Source organism: Trachurus japonicus, chromosome 9 (assembly GCF_045865225.1).
Source record: "Trachurus japonicus isolate A0001 chromosome 9, Traja_1.0".
Classification (NCBI taxonomy): Eukaryota; Metazoa; Chordata; class Actinopteri; order Carangiformes; family Carangidae; genus Trachurus; species Trachurus japonicus.
Genome location: NC_140915.1, coordinates 2,056,170 through 2,082,060, shown reverse-complemented (window position 1 = coordinate 2,082,060; position 25,891 = coordinate 2,056,170). Strand labels below are relative to the sequence as shown.

Below are 25,891 nucleotides of genomic sequence, written 5' to 3'. Positions count from 1 at the left end.
GGCGGCTCTTCTCGGCTCTTCTCGGCTCTTGGCGGCTCTTCTCGGCTCTTCTCTGCTCTTCTCGGCTCTTGGCGGCTCTTCTCGGCTCTTGGCGGCTCTTCTCGGCTCTTCTCTGCTCTTCTCGGCTCTTGACGGCTCTTGGCGGCTCTTCTCGGCTCTTGACGGCTCTTGGCGGCTCTTGGCGGCTCTTCTCGGCTCTTGGCGGCTCTTGGCGGCTCTTCTCTGCTCTTCTCGGCTCTTGGCGGCTCTTGGCGGCTCTTCTCGGCTCTTCTCGGCTCTTGACGGCTCTTGGCGGCTCTTCTCGGCTCTTGGCGGCTCTTGGCGGCTCTTGGCGGCTCTTCTCGGCTCTTGGCGGCTCTTGGCGGCTCTTCTCTGCTCTTCTCGGCTCTTGACGGCTCTTGGCGGCTCTTGGCGGCTCTTGGCGGCTCTTCTCGGCTCTTCTCGGCTCTTGGCGGCTCTTGGCGGCTCTTCTCGGCTCTTCTCGGCTCTTGGCGGCTCTTGGCGGCTCTTCTCTGCTCTTCTCGGCTCTTGACGGCTCTTGGCGGCTCTTCTCTGCTCTTCTCGGCTCTTGGCGGCTCTTGGCGGCTCTTCTCGGCTCTTCTCGGCTCTTGACGGCTCTTGGCGGCTCTTCTCGGCTCTTCTCGGCTCTTGACGGCTCTTGGCGGCTCTTCTCGGCTCTTGGCGGCTCTTGGCGGCTCTTGGCGGCTCTTCTCGGCTCTTGGCGGCTCTTCTCTGCTCTTCTCGGCTCTTGACGGCTCTTGGCGGCTCTTCTCGGCTCTTGGCGGCTCTTGACGGCTCTTCTCGGCTCTTGGCGGCTCTTGGCGGCTCTTCTCGGCTCTTGGCGGCTCTTGGCGGCTCTTCTCGGCTCTCGGCTCATTACCGCTCCAATACGAACTTTTCACCCCATATTCAAACAAATATTCGAATGTCGAATAAAAAGTGACAGCCCTAGACCAGACACACCTGTCTCACACCTGTCTCACACACAGTGTCCTTACCTCGGCAGTGAGCAGCAGGACGTCGTTGGTCGTCCACAGAATCGAGTTCACTGAGGAACTGAAGGAGCTGAAACACATCAGACCACATCAGTCCACATCAGCTCAACTGGAAGGAAACCACTGGGGTCCTTGTAAAGAAGGCTCAGTCCAGCCTTTTCTTTCCAAGGAAACTTAGATCCTTTGCCATCAGCCCAAGGCTGCTAGGCATCTTCTACCATCCTGGCTAGTGTTTTATTTTATGTTGTTCTGTGCTGGGGAGGCAGTATATCTATTGACGACAAGAACAGGATTAATAAGATGATAAAGAGGGCTCAGTGATTGGTTTTAACCCAGACAAGCTTGAGGTAATAGTGGAGAAGAGAACAAGGACTAAGTTGAAAACAGTCTTCCTCTACGAAAACCACCCACTCCACAATATATTTAAGGATCTTAAGCTCCTTCAGTGAGCGGTTAGTGTTGCCTCGGTGTTCTACTGAACGACTCAGACGCTCCTTTGTTCCTGCAGCAGTCAGATATTTTAACCACAAATAGCGGTTGTCTGTTGCTGTTTTTTTTTTTTTATCCTTGCCTATATTAATATCAATTTAAATCACTTGCTCTGAGCAGCTACTCTGTCCTATGAAGTATCCAATCATGTTGATAAGTTTTGTGCAATGGTATGGAAATGTTTGTATTGTTAAGTGGATGTATGTGTTTTTATTAGGTGGCATAGCAGTTTCCCCTTGGGGATCAATAAAGTTTTCTAATCTAATCTAATGTAATCTAATCAGACCCCCAGACTGGACTCACCGTGTGCTCTGCTCTGGTTTTGGTTTGGGTCCAAACACCTGGAACCTCTTGTCGGTCCTGATGGAGCGGCCGCCCCCCTTCACGGCTCGGACCGACTCAGCTGATCTGAGTGGAGGACGGACCGCGGGACTCTGACCTGCAGATGACATCATCATCATCATCATCATCATCATCATCATCATCATCTTCATCTTCATCATCAATTCAATAAGACATGTTAAGTTCAATGATTTTGTACTATTTTGGGTTATGCGCTGTGTACAATTCTTTATTTTGTTGTGATCAGAAATGTAAGTGTACTGATTAATTTCAAATGTCTGTGATCTGATCCTATTGTATTAATGCATATATATATTTTATTTTATTTTATTTTAATTTTTTACGGTAAAAGGGGTAGGGGGTATATAAGCTTTGGCTTCAACCTACACCCTTTCGGTTATATAAGCTTGATATACCGAAATAAATAAATTCATTCATTCATTCATTCATTCATTCATTCATATAAGCAGCAATAAGCAACAAGCAGTGACAGACATACAGACAACAGACGTACAGACAAAGCAGCATTGCAGCATCAGAACCACAGCAGTCGGCATTATCAGTTCTAAAAGAGAGGTGTAAAGTAAAAAGGACAGAAGCTTGGCTTGGTACAAAATAAATAAGGAACTTAAAAGATCCTAAGATCAAGGACATTTGATTAAAGAGTAAAAACTGGAGCTACACTTCCTCCACTTAGGAGGCCACCAGCCGGAGGTTGGTCTCAAGCGTGTGTCATTCTTCATTCTGGCTGTTTTGTACAGCACTTTGTCTATAATTTAGTGTGCACTGAACTGTACAGCACTTTGGTCAACTTTGGTTGTTTTTAAACGTGCTTTATAAATGAATTGATTTGATTTGATTTGATTTGATTTGATTTGATTTGATTTGATTTGATCATCAATAATAACATTCTGGTCTGTGATGGGTGGAGGTGTTTACCAGCTGGTCTTCTGGTCTCTGCTGGAGTCTGCTGGACCAAAGAGAACCTGGAGGAGGAAGAACATCATCATCATCTTCTTCATCTTCTTCATCATCATCATCATCATCATCACCATCATCATCATCATCATCATCATCATCATCATCTTCATCACCACCACCTGTGTACCTGTTGAGGGACTTGATGACGGCGACCACGGCGTCGTCCAGCAGCTCCACTCCGGTCCGGCTGCGCTCCAGGAGACCGGCAGGAGGATCAGACTGGAGCGGCTCCCTGGACCTGGTGACCTCGTCCTCCTGGGGGGGGGGGGGTTAGACAGGTTAGACAGGTTAGACAGGTAGACCAGACAGGTGGAGAACTGGTAACCGGGGACAACAGGTGTGGGTGGGACCAGGTCTCAGCAGACCTGGGGCCGTATTCACAAAGAGTCTTAAGCGGCGTTCACACCGGACGCGATAGACACGAATACAATCGCGTCGCTTCGTCATTTTGGATCATTCGCGTCCATCGCGTCATTCGTGCTAGACGCTCTAGACGCTCCACCCTTTCATTTGAAAACCGGTCTCAACCTGTTCTCTTTCCACGTCGATCGTGGCTGATATCACCACCGTTGCTGCACTGTACTACTGCTGTACAAGTCTCAGAAACACTAGAAAACCACCCGCCGTCCTGTCTGGTTCACTGTGTGTGTGGCAGCGGTGCCACACACACAGCTCAAATACAATCAGCTTCTCCTTCATGTTGGTCTGAGTGTAAACAACCGTACAGAGAAGTGACGTCGTCGGCTTGAACTCGTTGCTGATTGGATGTCACGGCGCGATGCCGCCTGAAAAGTTCAATATTTTCAACTTTATTCGCGTCGCTCCAGACGCTCCGCTTCATTCGCGGCCTCCGCCTGCATCGCGTGTCATCGCGCCATTTACATTGGTTTTCAATGTAGAGTTGCCGCTCCATTCGCGTCTATCGCGTCCGGTGTGAACGCCCCTTTAGGGTTAAAAGTAGCTCCTAAGGGCCCAATTTAGGAGCAACTCCTAAAAAAAGTGGGCGTGTCAGTCTTAAATTTAGGACTCCTAGTTTTTTAAAATAAGAGTAATTCACAAAGTATTTTAGGCCTAAAAGTAGCTCCTAAGTCTGGGAGAGCTTAGAAGTCCTCGTTACACAAAGAATGGGAAATGGCTGCAGCCAGGCAAATGTTTTGGAGACAATGGAGGACTGCGAATTGCTGCGGGGGGGGGGGGGGCAAAAAGTGCCGTTTTGTCTGTGTTTTTTTGTTTTTTGTTTTTTTTGTTACAGCTACAATACAACATTTTTGCTATAAAACGAGAGTAGTGACGGTGACGGACTGTCCAATAGCCTCTAGGCGTCACAGCGGTCGGAGCGAGGTGACTGCGACCGCTGCCATGCAGTCACGCTGCTGTGAGCCAGAAATATCTCTGTGAATAGCTTTTAAGAAAAAACTCCTACGTAAAAACTTTTAGCGTGAGTTAGGAGTCTCGTAGCGGTAAGATAAAAGGCTTTGTGAACACGGCACCAGGAGGAACCAGGAGGAACCAGGAGGAACCAGGAGGAACCAGGAGGAACTCACCAGCTGAAAGTCCAGGTAGTGACGGCGTCGCTCCAGGTCCTGACTGACGGAGGACAGGACACACAACACCTGGTCTGCACACACCTGTAACTACACACTGTTAGTTCTACTGTGTGTGTGTGTGTGTGTGTGTGTGTGTGTGTGTGTGTGTGTGTGTGTGTGTGTGTGTGTGTGTGTGTGTGTGTGTACCTGTGTGTTCTCCATCATCTTTCTGACTTGCTCCAACTTGCTGTTGATCGCTGTCTGTTGCTGGTTACTGAAGGCTGCCTGAGGAGAGACAGACAGGTAGACAGACAGACAGGTAGACAGGTGGAGAGACAGACAGGTGGAGAGACAGGTAGACAGACAGACAGACAGACAGACAGATAGAAACAGACAGACAGGTAGGTAGAGAGACAGGTAGACAGGTAGACAGACAGAAAGAAAGAAAAAAACAGACAGACAGACAGGTAGAGAGACAGACAGACAGACAGACAGACAGACAGACAGGTAGACAGACAGACAGACAGACAGACAGACAGACAGACAGACAGACAGACAGACAGACAGACAGACAGACAGACAGGTAGACAGACAGACAGACAGGTAGAGAGACAGACAGGTACCTGAGCCTTGATGTGAACCTGTGAGCTGCTGATCTCACTCTGTATTTTCTCCATCAAGGTGACCTCTGACCTCAGGGAGCAGAGCTTCTCCTCCACCCTCAGAGACTCCTCCTTCACCTGCACAGGAGCACAAGGTTTCACCTGTCCACACCTGCCCACACCTGTCCACACCTGCCCACACCTGCCCACACCTGTCCACACCTGTCCACACCTGTCCACACCTGCCCACACCTGTCCACACCTGTCCACACCTGTCCACACCTGTCCACACCTGTCCACACCTGTCCACACCTGTCCACACCTGTCAAAGTTCTCTTTATTGTCCCAGTTGGGAAATTGATTTGCAGCCAGGATGGCATACAACAACATACAACACCAATAAATGCACATGAAACACACACACAGAGCAATCAACCTCTGTTAGGAAAAACAGCACATAGAGCAACACATAACAACAACATAGTGGGCAGAGTCATGAATCTCCAAGTGCAGACAGAGACAAAGTGCATTCAAGTGCATTCAAAGGAGGTGAGATAAAACAGACTGTCAGTGATCTCCCTGTTTAACTCTGTTCAGCATCATGATGCAGAAGGAACAGCTGTCTACAGCACCAGGCTGTGTTGGTCCCTCCAGGACACCGTACCTGTCTGTCTGTCCCTCCAGGACACCGTACCTGTCTGTCTGTCCCTCCAGGACACCGTACCTGTCTGTCTGTCCCTCCAGGACACCGTACCTGTCTGTCTGTCCCTCCAGGACACCGTACCTGTCTGTCTGTGTTGGTCCCTCCAGGACACCGTACCTGTCTGTCTGTGTGTGTACCTGTCTGTCTGTGTGTGTACCTGTCTGTCTGTGTGTGTACCTGTCTGTCTGTGTGTGTACCTGTCTGTCTGTGTGTGTACCTGTCTGTCTGTGTGTGTACCTGTCTGTCTGTGTTTGTACCTGTCTGTCTGTGTGTGTACCTGTCTGTCTGTGTTTGTACCTGTCTGTGTGTGTACCTGTCTGTGTGTGTGTGTACCTGTCTGTCTGTGTGTGTACCTGTCTGTCTGTCTGTGTGTGTACCTGTCTGTGTGTGTGTGTACCTGTCTGTCTGTGTGTGTACCTGTCTGTCTGTGTGTGTACCTGTCTGTCTGTGTGTGTACCTGTCTCAGGCTGTTGGACTGGAAGCGGTCCAGCTCGGAGCAGACTGTCTCCTCTGTCTCACTGATGTGTCTGGTTTCCTCCGTCAGCCTCCTCTTCAGCTGCTTCACCTCCTGGGGGGCGTGCTCCCCCCCCTCGCTGAACAACCTGAGGCAGCAAGACAGGAAGGAAGGAATGGGACCGGACGGACTCATCAACATGTTAACAACATGTTAACAACATGTAACAACATGTAACAACATGTAACAACATGTAACAACATGTTAACAACATGTTAACATGTGAGACTGAAGCCACCAGGGGAGGTTCTGACTCAGAGCACTAAACAACAACACTCCTGTTCAAGCGTAGTTATATTTTATACATATATTATACACATTAGTTTCAGTTCATCAACTGGTTGGAAAAAAAACTGTTTATCAGGAACTAACCAACTCTCTCAGTATCCCTCCACTCAGGCAGAGGGATACTGAATTACAAATAATTTGACATATTTGAGCATTTTATTAAAAAATAACTCAATAGTTACTTCTCTGGTAAAGTAACAAGTAACTATATTACCTGAAGGAGGAGAGCAGCTGGGCCGTGCTGCTCCTCAGACCGTCCATGCGGAGCTGCAGCGTCTGTCTGAAGCTGCTCTCACTGCTCTGGTAAAGTAACTAGTAACTAGTAACTATAGTAACTAGTAGGTGTTAGTTACCTGAAGGAGGAGAGCAGCTGGGCCGTGCTGCTCCTCAGTCCGTCCATACGGAGCTGCAGCGTCTGTCTGAAGCTGCTCTCACTGCTCTGGTAAAGTAACTAGTTACTAGTTACTAGTAACTAGTAACTATAGTAACTATAGTAACTAGTAGGTGTTAGTTACCTGAAGGAGGAGAGCAGCTGGGCCGTGCTGCTCCTCAGTCCGTCCATGCGGAGCTGCAGCGTCTGTCTGAAGCTGCTCTCACTGCTCTGGTAAAGTAACTAGTTACTAGTTACTAGTAACTAGTAACTATAGTAACTATAGTAACTAGTAGGTGTTAGTTACCTGAAGGAGGAGAGCAGCTGGGCCGTGCTGCTCCTCAGTCCGTCCATGCGGAGCTGCAGCGTCTGTCTGAAGCTGCTCTCGCTGCTCTGGTAAAGTAACTAGTAACTAGTAACTAGTAACTATAGTAACTAGTAGGTGTTAGTTACCTGAAGGAGGAGAGCAGCTGGGCCGTGCTGCTCCTCAGTCCGTCCATACGGAGCTGCAGCGTCTGTCTGAAGCTGCTCTCGCTGCTCTGGTTCAGTCTGATGTGCTGGTCCAGCTGCTGCTGCAGGTTGCAGCTCACCGCCTGCAGCCTGGGGGCAGAGGGGGGCGGGGGGCAGGGTAATGGTAGGGTGATGGTATCATGTAAACAAACCGGACACATAAAAATAAAATAATAAAAACCAGACACTTGTGGGAACATTAGAGGATGTGATTCTGTGTGGTTGTGTTTCTCTACAATAAACTGTTGAAATATGAAGTTTGGTTTGGTCGACTACTGTTGTGTGTCCCGACCGTGAGCTGTGGCTATTAGCTTAGCTCGTTAGCTGTGGCTATTAGCTTAGCTCATTAGCTGGTATTTCCTCCATATTCTACTACAGTTTCTTTATCAGATTGATTTAATGCTGCCTGGTATTGTTGGGATGCTGCTGCCCAACTCCTGCTGCTCAGGCAAACGGAGCCAAGGCAAATAAATAACCTAAAGAAATCCTAGGTAACATGCTAATTAGCTTGCTGCTCTTCTCTGGCAAAACACAATCGCATTGCATTGTGGGATACGGGAGTAGAAAGTAGTGTACATCGCTTGTTCACTCAATGTTGCGGTGCATTGTGGGTGTTTTGTCGTCCACTACATAGTGGATGAAATTAATCACGGAGAATTCAAAACTAACCCACTACAAAATGTTGAACACACTATATAGTTAGTGCACTACAGCATTATGCTGCGTTCCAGTTACCTCGGAAGTCGGACGTCGGAGCTGGGAATTATGTCACACCCGAGTTGACGGTATTCCAGTAAACAAGTCGGAAAACATAGACGCCTCCTGTTGTTGCTGTTAGCCGTTGTTAGCAATAGCAGTTGAAAACCATGCGCATATAACGGTATTTAAACCGTACCGTACCATGTCCACAGATAGACGTTGGACAGAACTTCGTGTACCACTAATTTAACTTCACAAAAAACAAAACAGACGTGCTAATAAATAATAAATTACGAGAGCTTTCACTACTGTTGATGTACAGCGCAGCCAGTCTGAATGACGTTTTTATGACGTTGTGGTCAAGTCGGGGTTGGTGAGGTTCGTCCCACTTTCCGAGTCGGATTTCCGACTTCAGGGTGCGTTCCAGGTGAAATTTCTGAGTGGGAACTCGGAAAGTCCGACTTCCCAGTACAACTGGAACGCACCATTAGTGCACTACATCCGCGATAGGGGGAGATTTACTACACAGCTCTGGACTGGGCCCTGACTGCTCCAGCTGTTCCCGGTGTTCCCAGTGTTCCCAGTGATCCCAGTGTTCCCGGTGTTCCCGGTGTTCCTACCTCTGGCTGCTGAGCGAGGAGCGGACCTGCTCCTCCATGAGGGACAGAGCGGAGCTGAACTCCTGGTTCCTGCAGCTGATGGAGGCGATGAGGTCGCTGAGCTGCTTCCTGCAGCACGACAACACCTGCTGCACCTGCTCACAGTGCTGCTGCACGGCCTGCAGGTGGCGCTGCAGCTCCGCTACACACAACACAAACAGACAGGAAGATCACCATCACCATCATCGTCCCTGTTCAACCAGGTTCAATTGACCCTTCGCGTAAGCCCCGCCCCCTTGGTTACTGTTGCTACGGCGGGCAAGCTTTCACTCCCAGCCATGCTCCTGGCAGTATCTGGTATCGATTTCAAAGGAAATATCAGAAACTGTTCTGAGATAATAGAGAGAAGAAGTCACAAAGATCATTCATAGTTTTCAGTGACGTGACTCGCGCAGGAGGATAAAACATCTGTTCAACGACACGACTGGACAATGTACAGAGCAGCAGTAAGGACCGGTCATTTTACCGTCTATCAACCCACCAAGACTTAGCTCATCTCACTGGTCATGAAACGTTGTCAAACTAAAAGTTTTTGGGCGATAAGGAACCACATACAGCTTTGGCTGCTGTTTTGTTTTCTCCCACCGCTGTATCAGTCAGTGAAAGCAGTCCCTGCCTGGAGGATCCCTCGCCTAAAAGCCCAGGTAAAAGCCCTGAAAGCCCAGGTAAAAGCCCTAACAGCCCAGGTAAAAGCCCTAACAGCCCAGGTAAAAGCCCTAACAGCCCAGGTAAAAGCCCTAACAGCCCAGGTAAAAGCCCTAACAGCCCAGGTAAAAGACCTAACAGCCCAGGTAAAAGCCCTAAAAGCCCAGGTAAAAGCCCAGGTAAAAGCCCAGGTAAAAGCCCTAAAAGCCCAGGTAAAAGCCCTAAAAGCCCAGGTAAAAGCCCTAACAGCCCAGGTAAAAGCCCTAACAGCCCAGGTAAAAGCCCTAAAAGCCCAGGTAAAAGCCCTAAAAGCCCAGGTAAAAGCCCAGGTAAAAGCCCTAACAGCCCAGGTAAAAGCCCTAACAGCCCAGGTAAAAGCCCTAAAAGCCCAGGTAAAAGCCCTAAAAGCCCAGGTAAAAGCCCTAACAGCCCAGGTAAAAGCCCTAACAGCCCAGGTAAAAGCCCAGGTAAAAGCCCAGGTAAAAGCCCTAAAAGCCCAGGTAAAAGCCCTAAAAGCCCAGGTAAAAGCCCAGGTAAAAGCCCAGGTAAAAGCCCTAAAAGCCCAGGTAAAAGCCCTAAAAGCCCAGGTAAAAGCCCTAACAGCCCAGGTAAAAGCCCTAAAAGCCCAGGTAAAAGCCCTAACAGCCCAGGTAAAAGCCCTAACAGCCCAGGTAAAAGCCCAGGTAAAAGCCCAGGTAAAAGCCCTAAAAGCCCAGGTAAAAGCCCTAAAAGCCCAGGTAAAAGCCCAGGTAAAAGCCCAGGTAAAAGCCCTAAAAGCCCAGGTAAAAGCCCTAAAAGCCCAGGTAAAAGCCCTAACAGCCCAGGTAAAAGCCCTAAAAGCCCAGGTAAAAGCCCTAAAAGCCCAGGTAAACGCGGTAAAAGTACAGCTGTCATTTCGGAGGTGAACATATGGTTATCCCCATATTTACACTTGCTCAAGTCGAAAAAAAAGTCGGCTCGTATCTGAACATCTCTATATTGCTGCTGCCGCTGCCGCCGCCGCCACCGCCGTAGTAGCAGCAGCAACAACAACATCCTTCTCTACAAACAAATGTTTTTCGTCCTAGTCTCAAAATGTGTCCACAAAAGCAAACGTAATGACTCACTGCGGAAAGCTTGCCAGGCCTATAGTTACGGTTGCTAACGTAGGATTGGACAATAGCCGTTTGTGGGAGGAGTTGGCGAAGGGTCAATTCCCTGTGGACGTGGGGGGGTAGGAGCTTTTTATTTTTTAATTTTTTTTCTTTAGCCTTTATTTAACCAGGTAAAAAGACCTGTTAAGATCGAGATCTCATTTTCAAGGGTGACCTGGCCAAGAGGGCAGCAGCACACGTCGTCAACATTATAAAAATACAAAATACATTACAATATTACATTATTATATTACAATAGAGGTTAAAACAAAAGTGCAAGGAGCAAGGGAGTCATGGTAACAAGGTTGGTCAGCAAAGGCACCGCTCAGTTGATTTTTGTTGTCGGACCTTTAAGAAGTGATGAAAAACATTAAAAGATACAAGTTCAGACAATTTCAGTTCAGCCTGGAGGTTGTTCCATGTTGATGGAGCAGCCAAACTAAACGCTTTTTTCCCTAATTCAGTCCGCACTCGAGGAATGTTGAACAAGCGACACGCGCTATCATATTTGGACCAATCAGGGAGCTCTCCTCTCTAGGGATGGTTCAGCTTTTATCTGCTCCTTCTTCTCTAAGTATCGTTTCAGGGCTTTTAGTTGCTGTAATGGATAGTTCAGTCAGGCAGCAAAGGGCCGTGTGAAACGGGATTCGATCGGGGGCCGGCTGCAGTGAGGACTGTACTCAACCCACTGAGCCACACGGCGCCTCAGACCGGTGCCGGATAATAAAACAACTAAGACCAACAGTCTGTCATCGTCATGAAACCATGTTATAGACACGCTGAGCTCTGATTGGACCAGAGCGTGTGACAGGTTAGTGGATGAAGAGAAGGTGTGTGTGTGTGTGTGTGTGTGTGTGTGTGTGTTACCCAGGCGTGGCTGACAGATGTGTGTGTGGATGTAGTCGGTGTTCAGCTGCTGCAGGTGAACTTCCTGCTCCAGAGAAACCGCCTTCTTCCTGTCCGTCACCGTGGCAACCGCAGAGCTGAGCACGGCGTGGAAATGTTGCTGCAGGTGATCCAGGACCAGGGTCCGAGTCCTGAACACACACACACACACACACACACACACACACACACACACCATTGTTACCATGGTTACCACGGCACCAGGGGTCCGTTTCACAAAGCAGGTTTAGTGAAAACTCTGAGTCTGTTAACTCTGGGTTTTCCGTTTCAGAAAGGGAGGTAACTCCAACCAGGGAAAGAGGAGTAACTCCAGCCCGTTTCACAAAGAGAGGTAACTGAAACTTGGAGTCAGTTACTATGGCAACACACTCCGTGAACCTAACCTGGTCCGGAGCAGGTTTTCTCCAACTAACCCTGAGTTTCTCCTTTTTATCTGAAGCTGCAGACTGAAAGCAGCGGCTGACAGGACGTGTAAACTCCCTCAACTGGATGTTTTATTCTCCATGAGGATTAGTTTGATCGTTCCCGAACAACCCTCACATAACACGACACGGACACGCACGCAGTTCAGAGAAAATTACACTTCTCTCTCTCAGTTATTGTTTCGTAGTAGGTCGATCCACTTCTGGATTATTTCCAGGTGATTGATGACTACACCACATTCCCGTCATGTTATAATGAGACAAACTTGAACATAAACACACATTTGGAGTTGCACCTGCTCAAACACACAATGTTGAATAACTCTCCAGATTTCTTTTTTTAGATTAATACTCACGTATCGTCCCGCGGTGTAAAAGTGGGAGGGGCGAGGCGTTTTTTTTGCTGGTTGCCATGGTGAATCATGTTACCTTTGTTCCATTGATGAGGGCTTTTCATCTCCCCGTAACTCAGGGTCAAGTTACTCAGAGTTTGTTGAAGCTGCTTTGTGAAACGGACCTCAGGACAGAGAGAGACTTTGTGTGTGTGTACCTGGTGAGTGTGTGTGTGTGTGTGTGTGTGTGTGTGTGTGTGTACCTGGTGAGTGTGTGTGTGTGTGTGTGTGTACCTGGTGAGTGTGTGTGTGAGCAGCTCCGTGGGGAACAGGCTGAGCGGTGTGATTGGCTCCAGCAGGTCGGGGGCGGGGCTTCTGAAGGCGGGGCCGCTGTAGGCCACGCCCCCCGACGTTTCAAAGCTGACAGAGTCGGTGATGTCATAGAGCTCCAGCAGAGAGGACGCCGCCTACACACACACACACACACACACACACACACACACACACACACACACTGAGTCATCTGGACCAACATGCTGAGCTGCAGGGAAACATGAAGCGATTATTAGTGTTAATGGGTCAGAGTTGTGGTTGTTAACAGTTAAACAGTTAATACGTTGATCATGTTCATCATGTTCATCATGTTCATCTCTAACAGAAACATCCTGATGAGTAAAACTGAGCCACTTCTGTGTTTGTAGTTTTGTTTCCAGCTCAGGAGGAAGTAGCTACGACTTCTTCCTCTGTGGTGGTTTTAGAGGAATCAGAGACTCTGCTCATGTCAACATGAAGCTGGTGCATGTTCACACACGTCAGGATCAGATTATTGATTATTGAGACATAGAAACAGTGGATTGGGTTGTCCAGTCCCTCAAGTTTTTAACCTGATTAAGACCTTTTGTAAATGTGAACAGAACTAGTGAAGTGTTGTTGGTCAGATCAGTTTAAAGGTGTACAGAAAAGAAAATTGATTTTGATTCCACTATGGGTCTTGACATCAGTGTAATCACTCATCTATCAGACGATGGAGCCCAAACTTGGTGGTAAATTATATTTTCATGTAAATCCAGGGTGAAAGTGGGGTAGTTTTTTTTCCACATTGGATAATGCAGGCGCACAGATTCTGCATCACGCTGCTACGATTCATCAGCCACTGGTATTGGATCCATCATCCATCAATCAAACACCGACACAAACTCTCCTCCGTCCCTCCTCCGCTCTCCTCCTCCAGATCCCTGCGTCCATCACTTAGCCTCGCTAGCTAAGTTAGCAAGCTATAAGGGTTAGGGTTAGAAATAGATACTGACTAGATGTCGCCTTCTGCTTCTCAGCGTACGTCAACACGGCGGCCATCTTGGTGAGAGGTTTCTGACCATAGACATATAAACGTCTGAGCAGCAGTCAGACCAGTCAGAACCCTGTGTGGGTGTGTGTCTGAGTATGGAAGTCTATGTTTAATATAAAAAAATAAAAAAAATTCTATCTTGTATCATAAATATGTGTCTGACATCTATAATAAACCAAACAGCTTGAGAATGGGTTGAATATTCAGTGAGTTGTGGTGATGTTAATGGTTGATAGACCTCTGATGCAGGAAGTAGACACGGCTTCCCCCTGACCAAGATGGCCGCCACATTGACGTATTCCACTCAGTAGAGCTGCCTGGGAACGCAGCATCTAGTCAGTATATCGTAGCAAGCCTACTAGCAAACAGTTAGCTACGTTAGCTAAACATACACACACTGAGCTCGGTCGCGCCCCAAACATTGAATATCCCGCCTACTAGATAACGACCAATCAAATTAGTTTTCCTTCCTCAGGTAAACTGGTGGAAGGAGGCGACAAACAGGACAAACGCCGTTTCTGAACATCTGCCCATACCCACTTTTGTCCATTACACTGATGCTACCTATGTTTTGTGCAAAAAAACGTGAAAAATAAAGTAAAAAAAAAAAAAAAGAACCAAACATCTGGATCAGAGAGACTCGGCTTCTCTTCCTGTTTGATTCTGATGGTTGTATCCATGGAAACGTGTCAGTGTGTGTGGTGTCATGTGATCAGAGCTTCACCTCCGCCAGCGCGTCCTCAGGGGCGGTGGGGGCGGGGACGGCCTCCTTCTGACGGCTGGTTGGATGATTCTCTGTGGGCTTCCCTGGTTTCTGTGTGTCAGCCTCCACGCTGGTCTCCACGGTAACGACAGACAGGTGCAGCTCCTCCAGCTGCTCGGGGGTCTGAGGAGGGACAGGTAGGATCAGTACCACAGGTGTTGGTTTCCATGGCAACAACTCACTACCTCTGTTGTATTGAAAGGAAACTGGTGTTTAAAAAGTAAATGTAAATGTATGATAGGTTGTGTATATGTGTGGTGGCCTGGGAAAACCCTTCACATGGTGGGATTTTGACATTTTCATTTTTTGATATTTTCATAAATTAGAAGTTTTCAGGCATTCAAAACTGTTTGAATAACTGAGATAGCCCTCTCAGATCAAAAGTTATGGCCATCTATAATGACCAAAAAACTGAAAAGTGAGAAAAAAGGCTTTAACTAGAACGTTGCTGTTTTAACCCTCTAAAGACGAGTGTTTTACAAAACATTAAACAACTTCTGAACCGTTTATGATAGAGACGAGCTGTAAACTGTATCTGAATCGTGTGATTTTCTGCTTTCCGAGGGTCCTTGAATGGTACCTCTATGACAAGAAGGGACCGTATAGGGTGCGTTTAATCACGTGGTACGGGAACAGACGCTAACCGAGCGTAGCATCGATGCTAATCCGAACTCATCATCGGCAAAACATCAACAACATATTATAACTTCTGAACCGTTTATGATAAAGACGAGCTGTAAAAAGCATCTGAATGGCGGGATTCTCTGCTTTCCGAGGGTCCTTGAATGTTACCTCTACAACAACAACGGACCTCCTCTCCTCTAGCGCTGCTGCTGCAGCTCAGCTGTGCTGTGGCTCAGGTGAAAATGAAAAGCTTTATTTGCCACAAAAACATAAAAATAAGTACTTTCCGTTTTGTTTTCTTAAAATATTTATTCACCACGATGTAGTAGGGAGTTCAAAGTACCAGAATCACACAAAATATCAAAATGGTTGAAATAGTAGCTACTTTTCCACCTATTTTGGCTATTTGCCACAATAGAACGTCAGCGACATCCGACGGGTTTTCCCAGGCCGCCACACATATATGTATATTTAGTGTTGTTCCTTGTGGACCCCAGGAAGACGAGCTGGCTACTGAGGTACCGGCTGATGGGGATCCTTCATAAACTATTCTAAGCCATCATGGTTACCGGCGTGTAGTCGTGGTCGAGCTGGTAGAAGGAGCTGAGGCTGCGGCTGTAGGAGACGAGCTCGTCCAATGAGACGGAGGGAAGACGCTCCAGCACCTCGCCCTGCTGAGAGACACACTGAGAGAGGCTGCACGCACACACACACACACACACACACACACGCACGCACACACACACACACACACACACACACACACACACACAGGCGCGCACACACACACACACACACACACACACACACCCGTCAGTCCCTGTTGTTACGGTCACCAGCACTGCCCTACTAAGCCAGACCGCAGTAACTACGCGAACAGCGAAACTGAGAAAAATGGCTTTAAAGTTTTTTGATTTGCCTTCCAAATGTGTTGTAGGTAGATTAGTGAAAATACACAGATTTGACAGGTTTTCATGAAGTAATATTTATGCAATTAAATATATGACCACATATTTTACATTTGACCCCTAAAAAGCCGATACTGCGCTCTGCTGCCAGGTTTCATTAAACAGATAGACAGGTGATGCTGAGGCAAAGTGCAGTAACTACAATGTTGTTGTTTCCTTCCAGCTTTCATTACTTCATTACTAACTTTGGCCACCTCAAAAGTGATTAATAATTTGACAGTACAACCTTTAGTGAGCTAACATTTAATGTCCAGTCTGTTTAGCTAAAGAGTTATGTGCTGGTGCTAACCTGCCGGAGCTAATGTTAGCTAGCTACCGTAACTGGCTAGCAGTGTGTAATAGAGCTCAGTAACTGTAGTTACTGCGGTCTGGCTCAGTTTCAAGAGTGATTTTGTACCTCAAATCTCTAAAACTGAGCAACATTGACCGCTGAAAATTTTACACCAGATAAAACATTTATTGACAAGTTCAATTTGACAAAAAACTCAATTTGGAATTTTCACAAAGTTACTGCGGTCTGGCTTAGCAGGGCAGCAGCCTCACCTGTGCGTGAGGTCGTGCAGGTAGAGGACGGTCCGGTCCAGACTGGTCGTCATGGTGACGTCGCTGCTCTCCTGGCGCAGCGCGGCCAGCAGGTCGTCCAGACGCACCTTCTTCCTCTGACCAGCAGCAGCAAAGCATCATGGGAGAAGTTCACTTTACTTTGTTGTCTTTATTGTAAGTAATTGACCTCTGGCTAAGCCCCGCCCCCTCCACTCACTCTATGGCTAAGCCCCGCCCCCTCCACTCACTGGGACAAACAGTCAACATTGGGTAACAGTTGCTATGGCAGCTGTCACTAGGAGACATTTCACAGGAGGCAACTGATGATTTTTGGAGACAGAAAGATTAAATATCATGTTGAAGTCACTAAAACTTCACTTAGCTTTACTGCTATGGCTGTCGATAGCGACGGGCTAATTTCTGTTAGCCTGTCTATGGAGTTTTACATTATACGTTAGCATTAAGCTAGCGGACTTTATGCTTAGTTGTGATGCTGGCTAACATCTAAACATCTCTGACAATATGTTGCCTCAAATACGTTGTTGACTTCACTTAGAACAGATGTAGACATCCTTGTTAAGTTTATCCAGGTTTAGTTGGTGTTGTGGTCTACTGCATAACTTTATCCAGAGCAGACACTTCTCTCGGTTGAGATGTGGTTTAGGAAAAGGTAAAAAAATCCCCCCGTGGTCCCCAGCCTCTCAGGATACCTAGGCTGTATTCGAAATCACCCACTCACACACTCACTCCCTCTCCACTACATCATGTACACGATGTAGGGAACGACGGGAGGAGAATTCAGACACTAGACGGTAATTTTCTGGACGTGGTTGCGTCAGCTGATGCTCCAGGTGTTGCTGTGACGGAAGCATGTAAACAAACCATGGATGTATGAAACAAACCGGACACATAAAAATAAAAACCAGACACTTGCGGGAACATTAGAGGATGTGATTCTGTGTGGTTGTGTTTCTCTACAATAAACTGTTGAAATATCGGAAGTTTGGTTTGGTAAACTACTGTTGTGTGTCCCGACCGTGAGCTGTGGCTATTAGCTTAGCTCGTTAGCTGTGGCTATTAGCTTAGCTCATTAGCTGGTATTTCCTCCATATTCTACTACAGTTTCTTTATCAGATTGATTTAATGCTGCCTGTTAATGTTGGGATGCTGCTGCCCAACTCCTGCTGCTTAGGCAAACGGAGCCAAGGCAAATACGTCTGAGGAGTTTTTTTGGTAAATTGCCTAAATAAATCGTAGCTAACATGCTAATTAGCTTCCTCTTCTTCTCTGGCAAAACACGACCGCATTGCATTGTGGGATACATACTGGAGTAGAAAGTAGTGTACATCGCTTGTTCACTCAATTTCGCGGTGCATTGTGGGTGTTTTGTCATCCACTACATAGTGGATGAAATTAATCGCGGAGAATTCGAACAACACTACAAAATGGCGAACACACTATAGAGTTAGTTACTACATCCGTGATAGGAGGAGATTTACTACACAGCCCCAGTGTCAGAGTTGCATGTAGCCCATGAACACCGTTTGACCATTTTAAACTTAAAATGTCAAGAAAAAACATATAAAAACCAATGAAAACTGACTAACTGCAATGCATTTCAATGGACGTGGAAGCAGAGAATGTCCCAGTGTATGGGCTAGCTATGAGCACTGTGATTGGCTCATGGTGTTTGGGGGCGGGGCTTAGCCAGAGGTCGATTACAGTGAGATTCGGTCATTAGCATAACATTAATAAAGATAACAGACTCACCTGGACGTGTCTGTCCTGTGAGCGTCGCAGCGCGTCCAGCTGCTGCTGCAGCTCCGCTGCTCCGCTCTGCAGCCGGCTGCTGTGGGTCTCCCATAGCAACGCCACCGCTCGCATCACTACAAACACACACCTGCTGAGGCCGCGGGCGTGGCCACACACCTGCTCACAGCACACCTGAGAGACAGACAGGTAGGTGAGAGACAGACAGGTGAGAGACAGACAGGTAGAGACAGACAGACAGACAGACAGACAGGTGAGAGACAGACAGGTGAGAGACAGACAGGTAGAGAGACAGACAGGTAGGTGAGAGACAGACAGACAGACAGACAGGTGAGAGACAGACAGGTGAGAGACAGACAGGTGGAGAGACAGACAGGTAGAGAGACAGACAGGTAGGTGAGAGACAGACAGACAGACAGACAGGTGAGAGACAGACAGGTGAGAGACAGACAGGTGAGAGACAGACAGACAGACAGACAGACAGACAGGTGAGAGACAGACAGGTAGAGAGACAGACAGACAGACAGACAGACAGACAGACAGACAGACAGACAGACAGACAGGTGAGAGACAGACAGGTAGAGAGACAGACAGGTAGGTGAGAGACAGACAGACAGACAGACAGACAGACAGACAGACAGACAGACAGACAGACAGACAGACAGACAGGTGAGAGACAGACAGACAGACAGACAGACAGGTGAGAGACAGACAGACAGACAGACAGACAGACAGACAGACAGACAGGTGAGAGACAGACAGACAGACAGACAGACAGACAGACAGACAGACAGACAGACAGACAGACAGACAGACAGACAGACAGGTGAGAGACAGACAGACAGACAGACAGACAGACAGACAGACAGACAGACAGACAGAGACAGACAGACAGACAGACAGACAGACAGACAGACAGACAGACAGACAGACAGACAGACAGACAGGTAGAGACAGACAGGTAGACAGACAGACAGACAGACAGACAGACAGACAGACAGACAGACAGGTGAGAGACAGACAGACAGACAGACAGACAGACAGACAGACAGACAGACAGACAGACAGACAGACAGGTAGAGACAGACAGACAGACAGACAGACAGACAGACAGACAGACAGACAGACAGACAGACAGACAGACAGACAGACAGACAGACAGACAGGTGAGAGACAGACAGGTAGAGACAGACAGGTAGAGACAGACAGGTAGAGAGACAGACAGGTAGAGAGACAGACAGGTAGAGACAGACAGGTAGACAGACAGACAGACAGACAGACAGACAGACAGACAGACAGACAGGTAGAGACAGACAGGTAGACAGACAGACAGACAGACAGACAGACAGACAGACAGACAGACAGACAGACAGACAGACAGACAGGTGAGAGACAGACAGACAGACAGACAGACAGACAGACAGACAGACAGACAGACAGGTGAGAGACAGACAGACAGACAGACAGGTAGAGAGACAGACAGACAGACAGACAGACAGACAGACAGACAGACAGACAGACAGACAGGTAGAGACAGACAGGTAGACAGACAGACAGACAGACAGACAGACAGACAGACAGACAGACAGACAGACAGACAGACAGACAGGTAGAGACAGACAGCTAGACAGACAGACAGACAGACAGACAGGTAGAGAGACAGACAGACAGGTAGAGACAGACAGACAGACAGACAGACAGACAGGTAACTGACGTCCAGAGCAGTCAGCTGTTCTTCTTCTTGGCTCTGGCGTTGTCCAATCAGAGTGAGGAGCTGAGAGCTGATGATGTCGTTGACCTCGTCCTCTGGCAGCTGCAGAGCGGAGAGCGCCTCCTGAGAGACAGACAGGTAGAGAGACAGACAGACAGGTGAGAGACAGACAGCGCCTCCTGCAGGACAACGAGTCATCAGTCATCAGCCAATCAGCATCACTCACCACACACACACACAGACACACCTGTACCTGGAGTCATCAGCCAATCAGCATCACTCATCACCAGCCATGTTTCCATCCAAAGTGATTCAAATTACTGGGAAATGTGCATTTAAAGAAACTCTAATCCTGTGTGTTTCCATCTACGGACTTTGTCCCCGGACGGACTGACGGTCTGATTTACATAAGTTTATTACCGTCATTACACGACCTGTCTGTGTGTGTGTGAGAGAGAGACTTTATTAAAGCAGAAGTAAGCGATCCGGTAGTTTCGGCTAATGCTGCGTTCCAGGCAGGCTTTTGAAACCGTAAATTACAGCTTCAAGTCACGACTTACGACTTTGTAGCGTTCCAGGCAACCCACTCGTGTTTCTCCGACCTGTTTTACCTGTGAAAGTCACTATAACGGCCACTCGTAACTTCTGACCCGTGAACTCGTACCAGATCGAACTGGTACGACTTCACAGGTCGGAAAAACACGAGTTGCCTTGAACGCACCATAACAGTCCTCGTCCCTACGTCACCACATTCAGGCGCATCCCTTGGCTGCACACACAGAGAGGACTGCCCCTTTATGCCGTTCTCTCTCCTCATTGGATAAAGGTTGTAGGATACAAGGAAAGTTTTCTCCTGGGCTCAGAGCAGAGCAGAGTGACTGACAGACCCGTGTTTCAGACCAAACACTCTATAGAAGTGATTGCTGTCGGAAGATACAACTATTTAAGACTTAGATTAACACAAATATATCACTTACTTCTGCTTTAATGATAAACTCTGGATGCGCTGGTTGATCAGTTTGGTTTTTACTGAGGAGGAACTATGAAGAACTGAGCAGTAACATCATTATAAAGGTGTGTGGGGGCTTTTAATTAATTACATGTAGTGAAACCCTGATGTTGTCTTGTGAGTGAACTGCAGACGGGGTGAAAGTGGCTACGTCCCTTAATTCTAATCATCAACCAACACCGGCCATAGCAGCGTATTTCAGTTTGTGTGAATCAGGGGATTTTAATTAGAATCACGGCGTTTCCATCATCATTTTCTGATATGATACATCTAGATGATCTAAACAGCTGATGGAAACGCACCTACAGACACACACACCTGTAGCTGACAGCAGTCTCACCTTGCAGCGCTGCACCTCGGCCAGTCGCTGTTTCCACGTCTCTTTGTAGCGGCAACGCAGCTGCTGGAGGAGCTCAGCATGGAGGCTGTCTGCACACACACACACACACACACACACACACACACACACACACACACACACACACACACACACACACACACACACACACACACACACACACACACACACACACACACAGATACACACATCCTTGTAAATCTATCTTTGTGAGGACATGTCATTGACATAATGTATTCCCTAGCCCCGAACCCTAACCTTAACCATCCAAAACAAATGCCTAAACTTAGGGCTGGGCGATACGACGATATTAGATGGTGAAGGATTAGAGCGTGTAGACGATCTGCCAAAGTGCAGAGATCGTAGGATCGTCTGGGGCTCATTCTATAAATTGCAGTTTTATGCTGCAAAGCGCAAACAAAGGACAATTACAAAGTTTGCTAAAAGAAATAACAGTTACTTTAGTTTGTATTTTTATTTGACCCTTTTCAATCAGCTATTTAGTGTTTTGATACTTAAAATCCTGTTAAAATGACTGTGATGAATAAAACAAACAGTAATGTCTTCATTAACATTTTACTTTCATGTTTATTGAAAGCTACCTTTTATGTTGCAAGAGTCCACTTTATCAGAGTGTTGTTGTTTACCTTTTACTATGTTTACGTTGTTTGCACATGTTGGCAAAACTGCAACTATTTAGATTAAAATCTGTTCAGAAAGGTTCTTTGGCCTAAATTGTCTGTTTTTCTTTTTTCGATTTAAGATCGTGATGAAATCGAAATCGTGACTTCATTTTAAAAAAATCGTGATATGATATTTTTGCCATATCGCCCAGCCCTACCTAAACTTAACCATTACTCTAAACCTCATTTAAACCTATTTATAACCTAAACTTAACCATCACTCTAAACCTCATTTAAACCTATTTATAACCTAAACTTAACCATCACTCTAAACCTAATTTAAACCTAATTATAACCTAAACTTAACCATCACTCTAAACCTAATTTAAACCTAATTATAACCTAAACTTAACCATTACTCTAAACCTAATTTAAACCTAATTATAACCTAAACTTAACCATTACTCTAAACCTAATTTAAACCTAATTATAACCTAAACTTAACCATTACTCTAAACCTAATTTAAACCTAATTATAACCTAAACTTAACCATTACTCTAAACCTAATTTAAACCTAATTATAACCTAAACTTAACCATTACTCTAAACCTAATTTAAACCGAATTATAACCTAAACTTAACCATTACTCTAAACCTAATTTAAACCGAATTTTTTCTACCTGATGTGTCTCCTTCATGCTCCTCCATGTCCCTCTCTCACTTGTTTTATGGATGTCCCTATTCTACTAATCTTTGGACTCAAATGTCTTTATTGATTTGGGAATCTCGTAAAGTTTTGATCACTATTACTGAAACTACGATCTTATTCTTAAATGTTGAATGTAGAAATAAGGAAGTTAATAATAACGTAATAAAGTTTCTGTGTCTGTTGGGTTTATTCCACATACACAAAGCCAGATTTCTCCAGGCGATGCCAAATGAAACTTTAGTTTATGTGGAACATGTAAAATATGTAAAAACAAGAAAGCTTTGAAGACATCCAGTCTTATGGAAAATATTATGGTCCATATTACTAGATAAAACCTATACTGGGTTTTTTTTTGCATATATTTATTTTCTGGCTCTTTATTGTTCATAATTATTCTTACGCATTCAGATACATTGTATTTTTATTTACTTACTTTTGTCAAGTTCTGCTATATGTATTACACACTCTCTGTACTTCAGTGTTGTTTCATGTCAGTATGATGTCATGTTTGTATAATGTTTCAAATGTGATAAATAAAGTTTGTTAAAAAAAAAGGTACCGATCTGCTGATTGACGGCCGTCAGCTGGTCGAACCAATCACAGACCAGAGCAGTGGAGCAGGTGGGCGGGGCCAGAGAGCTGAAACACATCATCACTGGATCAATGAGATCCATCAGACCCACGGAGTCGACCAATCAGAGGACAGAGTCTCACCAGACCAATCAGAGGACAGAGTCTCAGTCGACCAATCAGAGGACAGAGTCTCCCCCGACCAATCAGAGGACAGAGTCTCCCCAGACCAATCAGAGGACAGAGTCTCCCCCGACCAATCAGAGGACAGAGTCTCCCCCGACCAATCAGAGGACAGAGTCTCAGCCGACCAATCAGAGGACAGAGTCTCCCCCGACCAATCAGAGGACAGAGTCTCACCAGACCAATCAGAGGACAGAGTCTCAGCCGACCAATCAGAGGACAGAGTCTCCCCCGACCAATCAGAGGACAGATGCTGTGTTCAAAATAACTCGGAAGTCGGAAAAAAACGAGCTCCGAGTTGTAAAAAATGAAGTGAACGGCGTCGAACTCTGAAATTACAGGTCAGAAACTCAGGCATCATATCAGAGCTCCGACTTTCCGACTTGACGTCACAACAACATCAAAACATGGCGTCATGCCCTCGTCTTAAACGGTTAGAATTTAAAAAAATTAAGTTAATTGTTGAGGTTTTAATGCATTTTTTTGTGTATTATTGCAGTAGCCTATATGGAATATGTTTATATTAAGCTGTGATTGTTGTATGGTGTGAAGTTGTGTTCCTCGTATGTGACGGAAATAACGTTTAAAGGGATAGTATCATTTTTTTAAAGTGGGGTTGTATGATCTCCAAATAGCCCCTAAGTACTTTAATTGCAGTAGAAGACTCTCTGCACTCCTCCCGTTAGCAACGCCAGCCCATAATAGCCCTGCCCAGAGATTTACAACATACAGTGTTGTGAACAGACCCAAAGAAACGGCCTATTTTCACGGCCTAAAAGAGGTTTTACCTGAAAAAAAATACACAGTTCCATTGTTCACTATAATATAATTTTTTCCAGCCCTTCAAAGTGCAGGAAAAACACAGTTTTTATTTGGACCTAACCAACTCACGTATCCCTCCGCCCAGGGTTAGCGCCCGCCGATCAGCAGTTGGTTCGGTCCAAATAAAAACTGTGTTTTTCCTGAAAAAATTATATTATAGTGAACAATGGAACTGTGTATTTATTTTCAGGTAAAACCTCTTTTAGGCCGTGAAAATAGGCCGTTTCTTTGGGTCTGTTCACAACACTGTATGTTGTAAATCTCTGGGCAGGGCTACTCCGACCTCCGAGTTGTTATGAACGCAGCAAGAGTCTCAGCCGACCAATCAGAGGACAGAGTCTCGGCCGACCAATCAGAGGACAGAGTCTCGGCCGACCAATCAGAGGACAGAGTCTCGGCCGACCAATCAGAGGACAGAGTCTCACCAGATGCTGTAGACGAGGTCACGGCGCCGCTCCGTCAGGTCGTCCAGCCGCTGGTCTGGGAGCAGCTGCTGCGTCTCCGCTCCGCTGCAGCTGCTCCTGAAGCTGCCGACCACCTGGCCGACTCTGCTCCTCCTCCAGCGGGACACGCTCTCCTCCCAGAGGAGACGCAGCAGCGCCTCCTGCTGCAGACGCTCCTCCTGCAGGAGCAGCAGCAGCCGCGCCGCGCTGCGACGGTTAGCCAGCAGAGACTGGTTCAACACCTGAGGAGCAGGAGGAGGAGGAAAAGAGGGGCAGATAAGCAAAATAATTGTGCGTTTTAATGACTAAAGCATGAAACTTTCAGCATTTCATCTACATACCCCAAAGTTTAATTTCAGACGTGGAACCACTTTGGTGGCTGACCTTTAGGGGTCTTTAGGGGTCTTTTTCCACATTATTCCCCATTGGAAACCTATGAAAATCTGGGAAGTAAATCATTACCAATACATTTCTTCACCATTGTGTTTAGGAAGGTGTGTAATATCATGTAATAAAATGTTGAAATTCAACTCCAGTGGGAAACCCCCTAAAAAACTACTCAAAGTTGGGGTACCCGTGCAGATTTTGCGAAAATTCCGTGATGTTAAATTTGGCCTTAAATAGGGGGTGAGGGGGGGGGTTCTGATGAGCAGGAAAAGTGGGTGTGGCTGTTTTTTTCCACCAAGGAGTGTTTTGGCTGAAAAACTAATGTTTGCGATCAACTCAGAATCATGAAAAACCTCTAGTTTGACCCCTCACAAGATATTTAAGGCCAAATTTAACATCACGGAATTTTCGCAAAATCTGCACGGGTACCCCAACTTTGAGTAGTTTTTTAGGGGGTTTCCCACTGGAGTTGAATTTCAACATTTTATTACATGATATTACACACCTTCCTAAACACAATGGTGAAGAAATGTATTGGTAATGATTTACTTCCCAGATTTTCATAGGTTTCCAATGGGGAATAATGTGGAAAAAGACCCCTAAAGACCCCTAAAGGTCAGCCACCAAAGTGGTTCCACGTCTGAAATTAAACCTTGGGGTATGTAGATGAAATGCTGAAAGTTTCATGCTTTAGTCATTAAAACGCACAATTCCTTCCATATATGAGCTTATCTGCCCCACTATTAGAAGAAAAACAAGACAAAACAGTGAATGGTCCTGGTTGTGGGTCAGTGGTTGTGGGTCAGAGGTTGTGGGTCAGTGGTTGTGGGTCAGTGGTTGTGGGTCAGTGGTTGTGGGTCAGTGGTTGTGGGTCAGTGGTTGTGGGTCAGTACTGTAATTTCCGGACTATAAGCCGCTACTTTTTTCACATGGTTCGAACCCTCCG

General features: G+C 46.5%; 2 protein-coding genes across 2 annotated transcripts in view; one reads left to right on the top strand and one right to left on the bottom strand.

The window, feature by feature from the left end:
• The window catches only part of LOC146980466 (endosome-associated-trafficking regulator 1-like), a 537,750-nt gene that overhangs the window by 22,478 nt on the left and 489,381 nt on the right, over nucleotides 1–25,891 (top strand). The gene's annotated exons all lie outside the window — the stretch shown is intronic.
• The window catches only part of LOC146980484 (coiled-coil domain-containing protein 180-like), a 48,746-nt gene that overhangs the window by 8,567 nt on the left and 14,288 nt on the right, over nucleotides 1–25,891 (bottom strand). The window contains exons 8-27 of the mRNA XM_085787902.1: nucleotides 24,541–24,800; nucleotides 23,100–23,179; nucleotides 21,190–21,278; nucleotides 19,844–19,963; nucleotides 18,130–18,303; nucleotides 16,360–16,475; nucleotides 15,418–15,544; nucleotides 14,186–14,347; nucleotides 12,411–12,583; nucleotides 11,324–11,493; nucleotides 8,640–8,820; nucleotides 7,264–7,410; nucleotides 6,096–6,240; nucleotides 4,957–5,073; nucleotides 4,541–4,618; nucleotides 4,352–4,435; nucleotides 2,935–3,062; nucleotides 2,766–2,812; nucleotides 1,788–1,923; nucleotides 999–1,065 (exon numbers count right to left, since the gene is read on the bottom strand). Of these exons, the coding sequence (XP_085644028.1) occupies nucleotides 999–1,065; nucleotides 1,788–1,923; nucleotides 2,766–2,812; nucleotides 2,935–3,062; nucleotides 4,352–4,435; nucleotides 4,541–4,618; nucleotides 4,957–5,073; nucleotides 6,096–6,240; nucleotides 7,264–7,410; nucleotides 8,640–8,820; nucleotides 11,324–11,493; nucleotides 12,411–12,583; nucleotides 14,186–14,347; nucleotides 15,418–15,544; nucleotides 16,360–16,475; nucleotides 18,130–18,303; nucleotides 19,844–19,963; nucleotides 21,190–21,278; nucleotides 23,100–23,179; nucleotides 24,541–24,800 (2,601 nt within the window). The remainder of the gene's footprint in view (nucleotides 1–998; nucleotides 1,066–1,787; nucleotides 1,924–2,765; nucleotides 2,813–2,934; nucleotides 3,063–4,351; nucleotides 4,436–4,540; nucleotides 4,619–4,956; nucleotides 5,074–6,095; nucleotides 6,241–7,263; nucleotides 7,411–8,639; nucleotides 8,821–11,323; nucleotides 11,494–12,410; nucleotides 12,584–14,185; nucleotides 14,348–15,417; nucleotides 15,545–16,359; nucleotides 16,476–18,129; nucleotides 18,304–19,843; nucleotides 19,964–21,189; nucleotides 21,279–23,099; nucleotides 23,180–24,540; nucleotides 24,801–25,891) is intronic.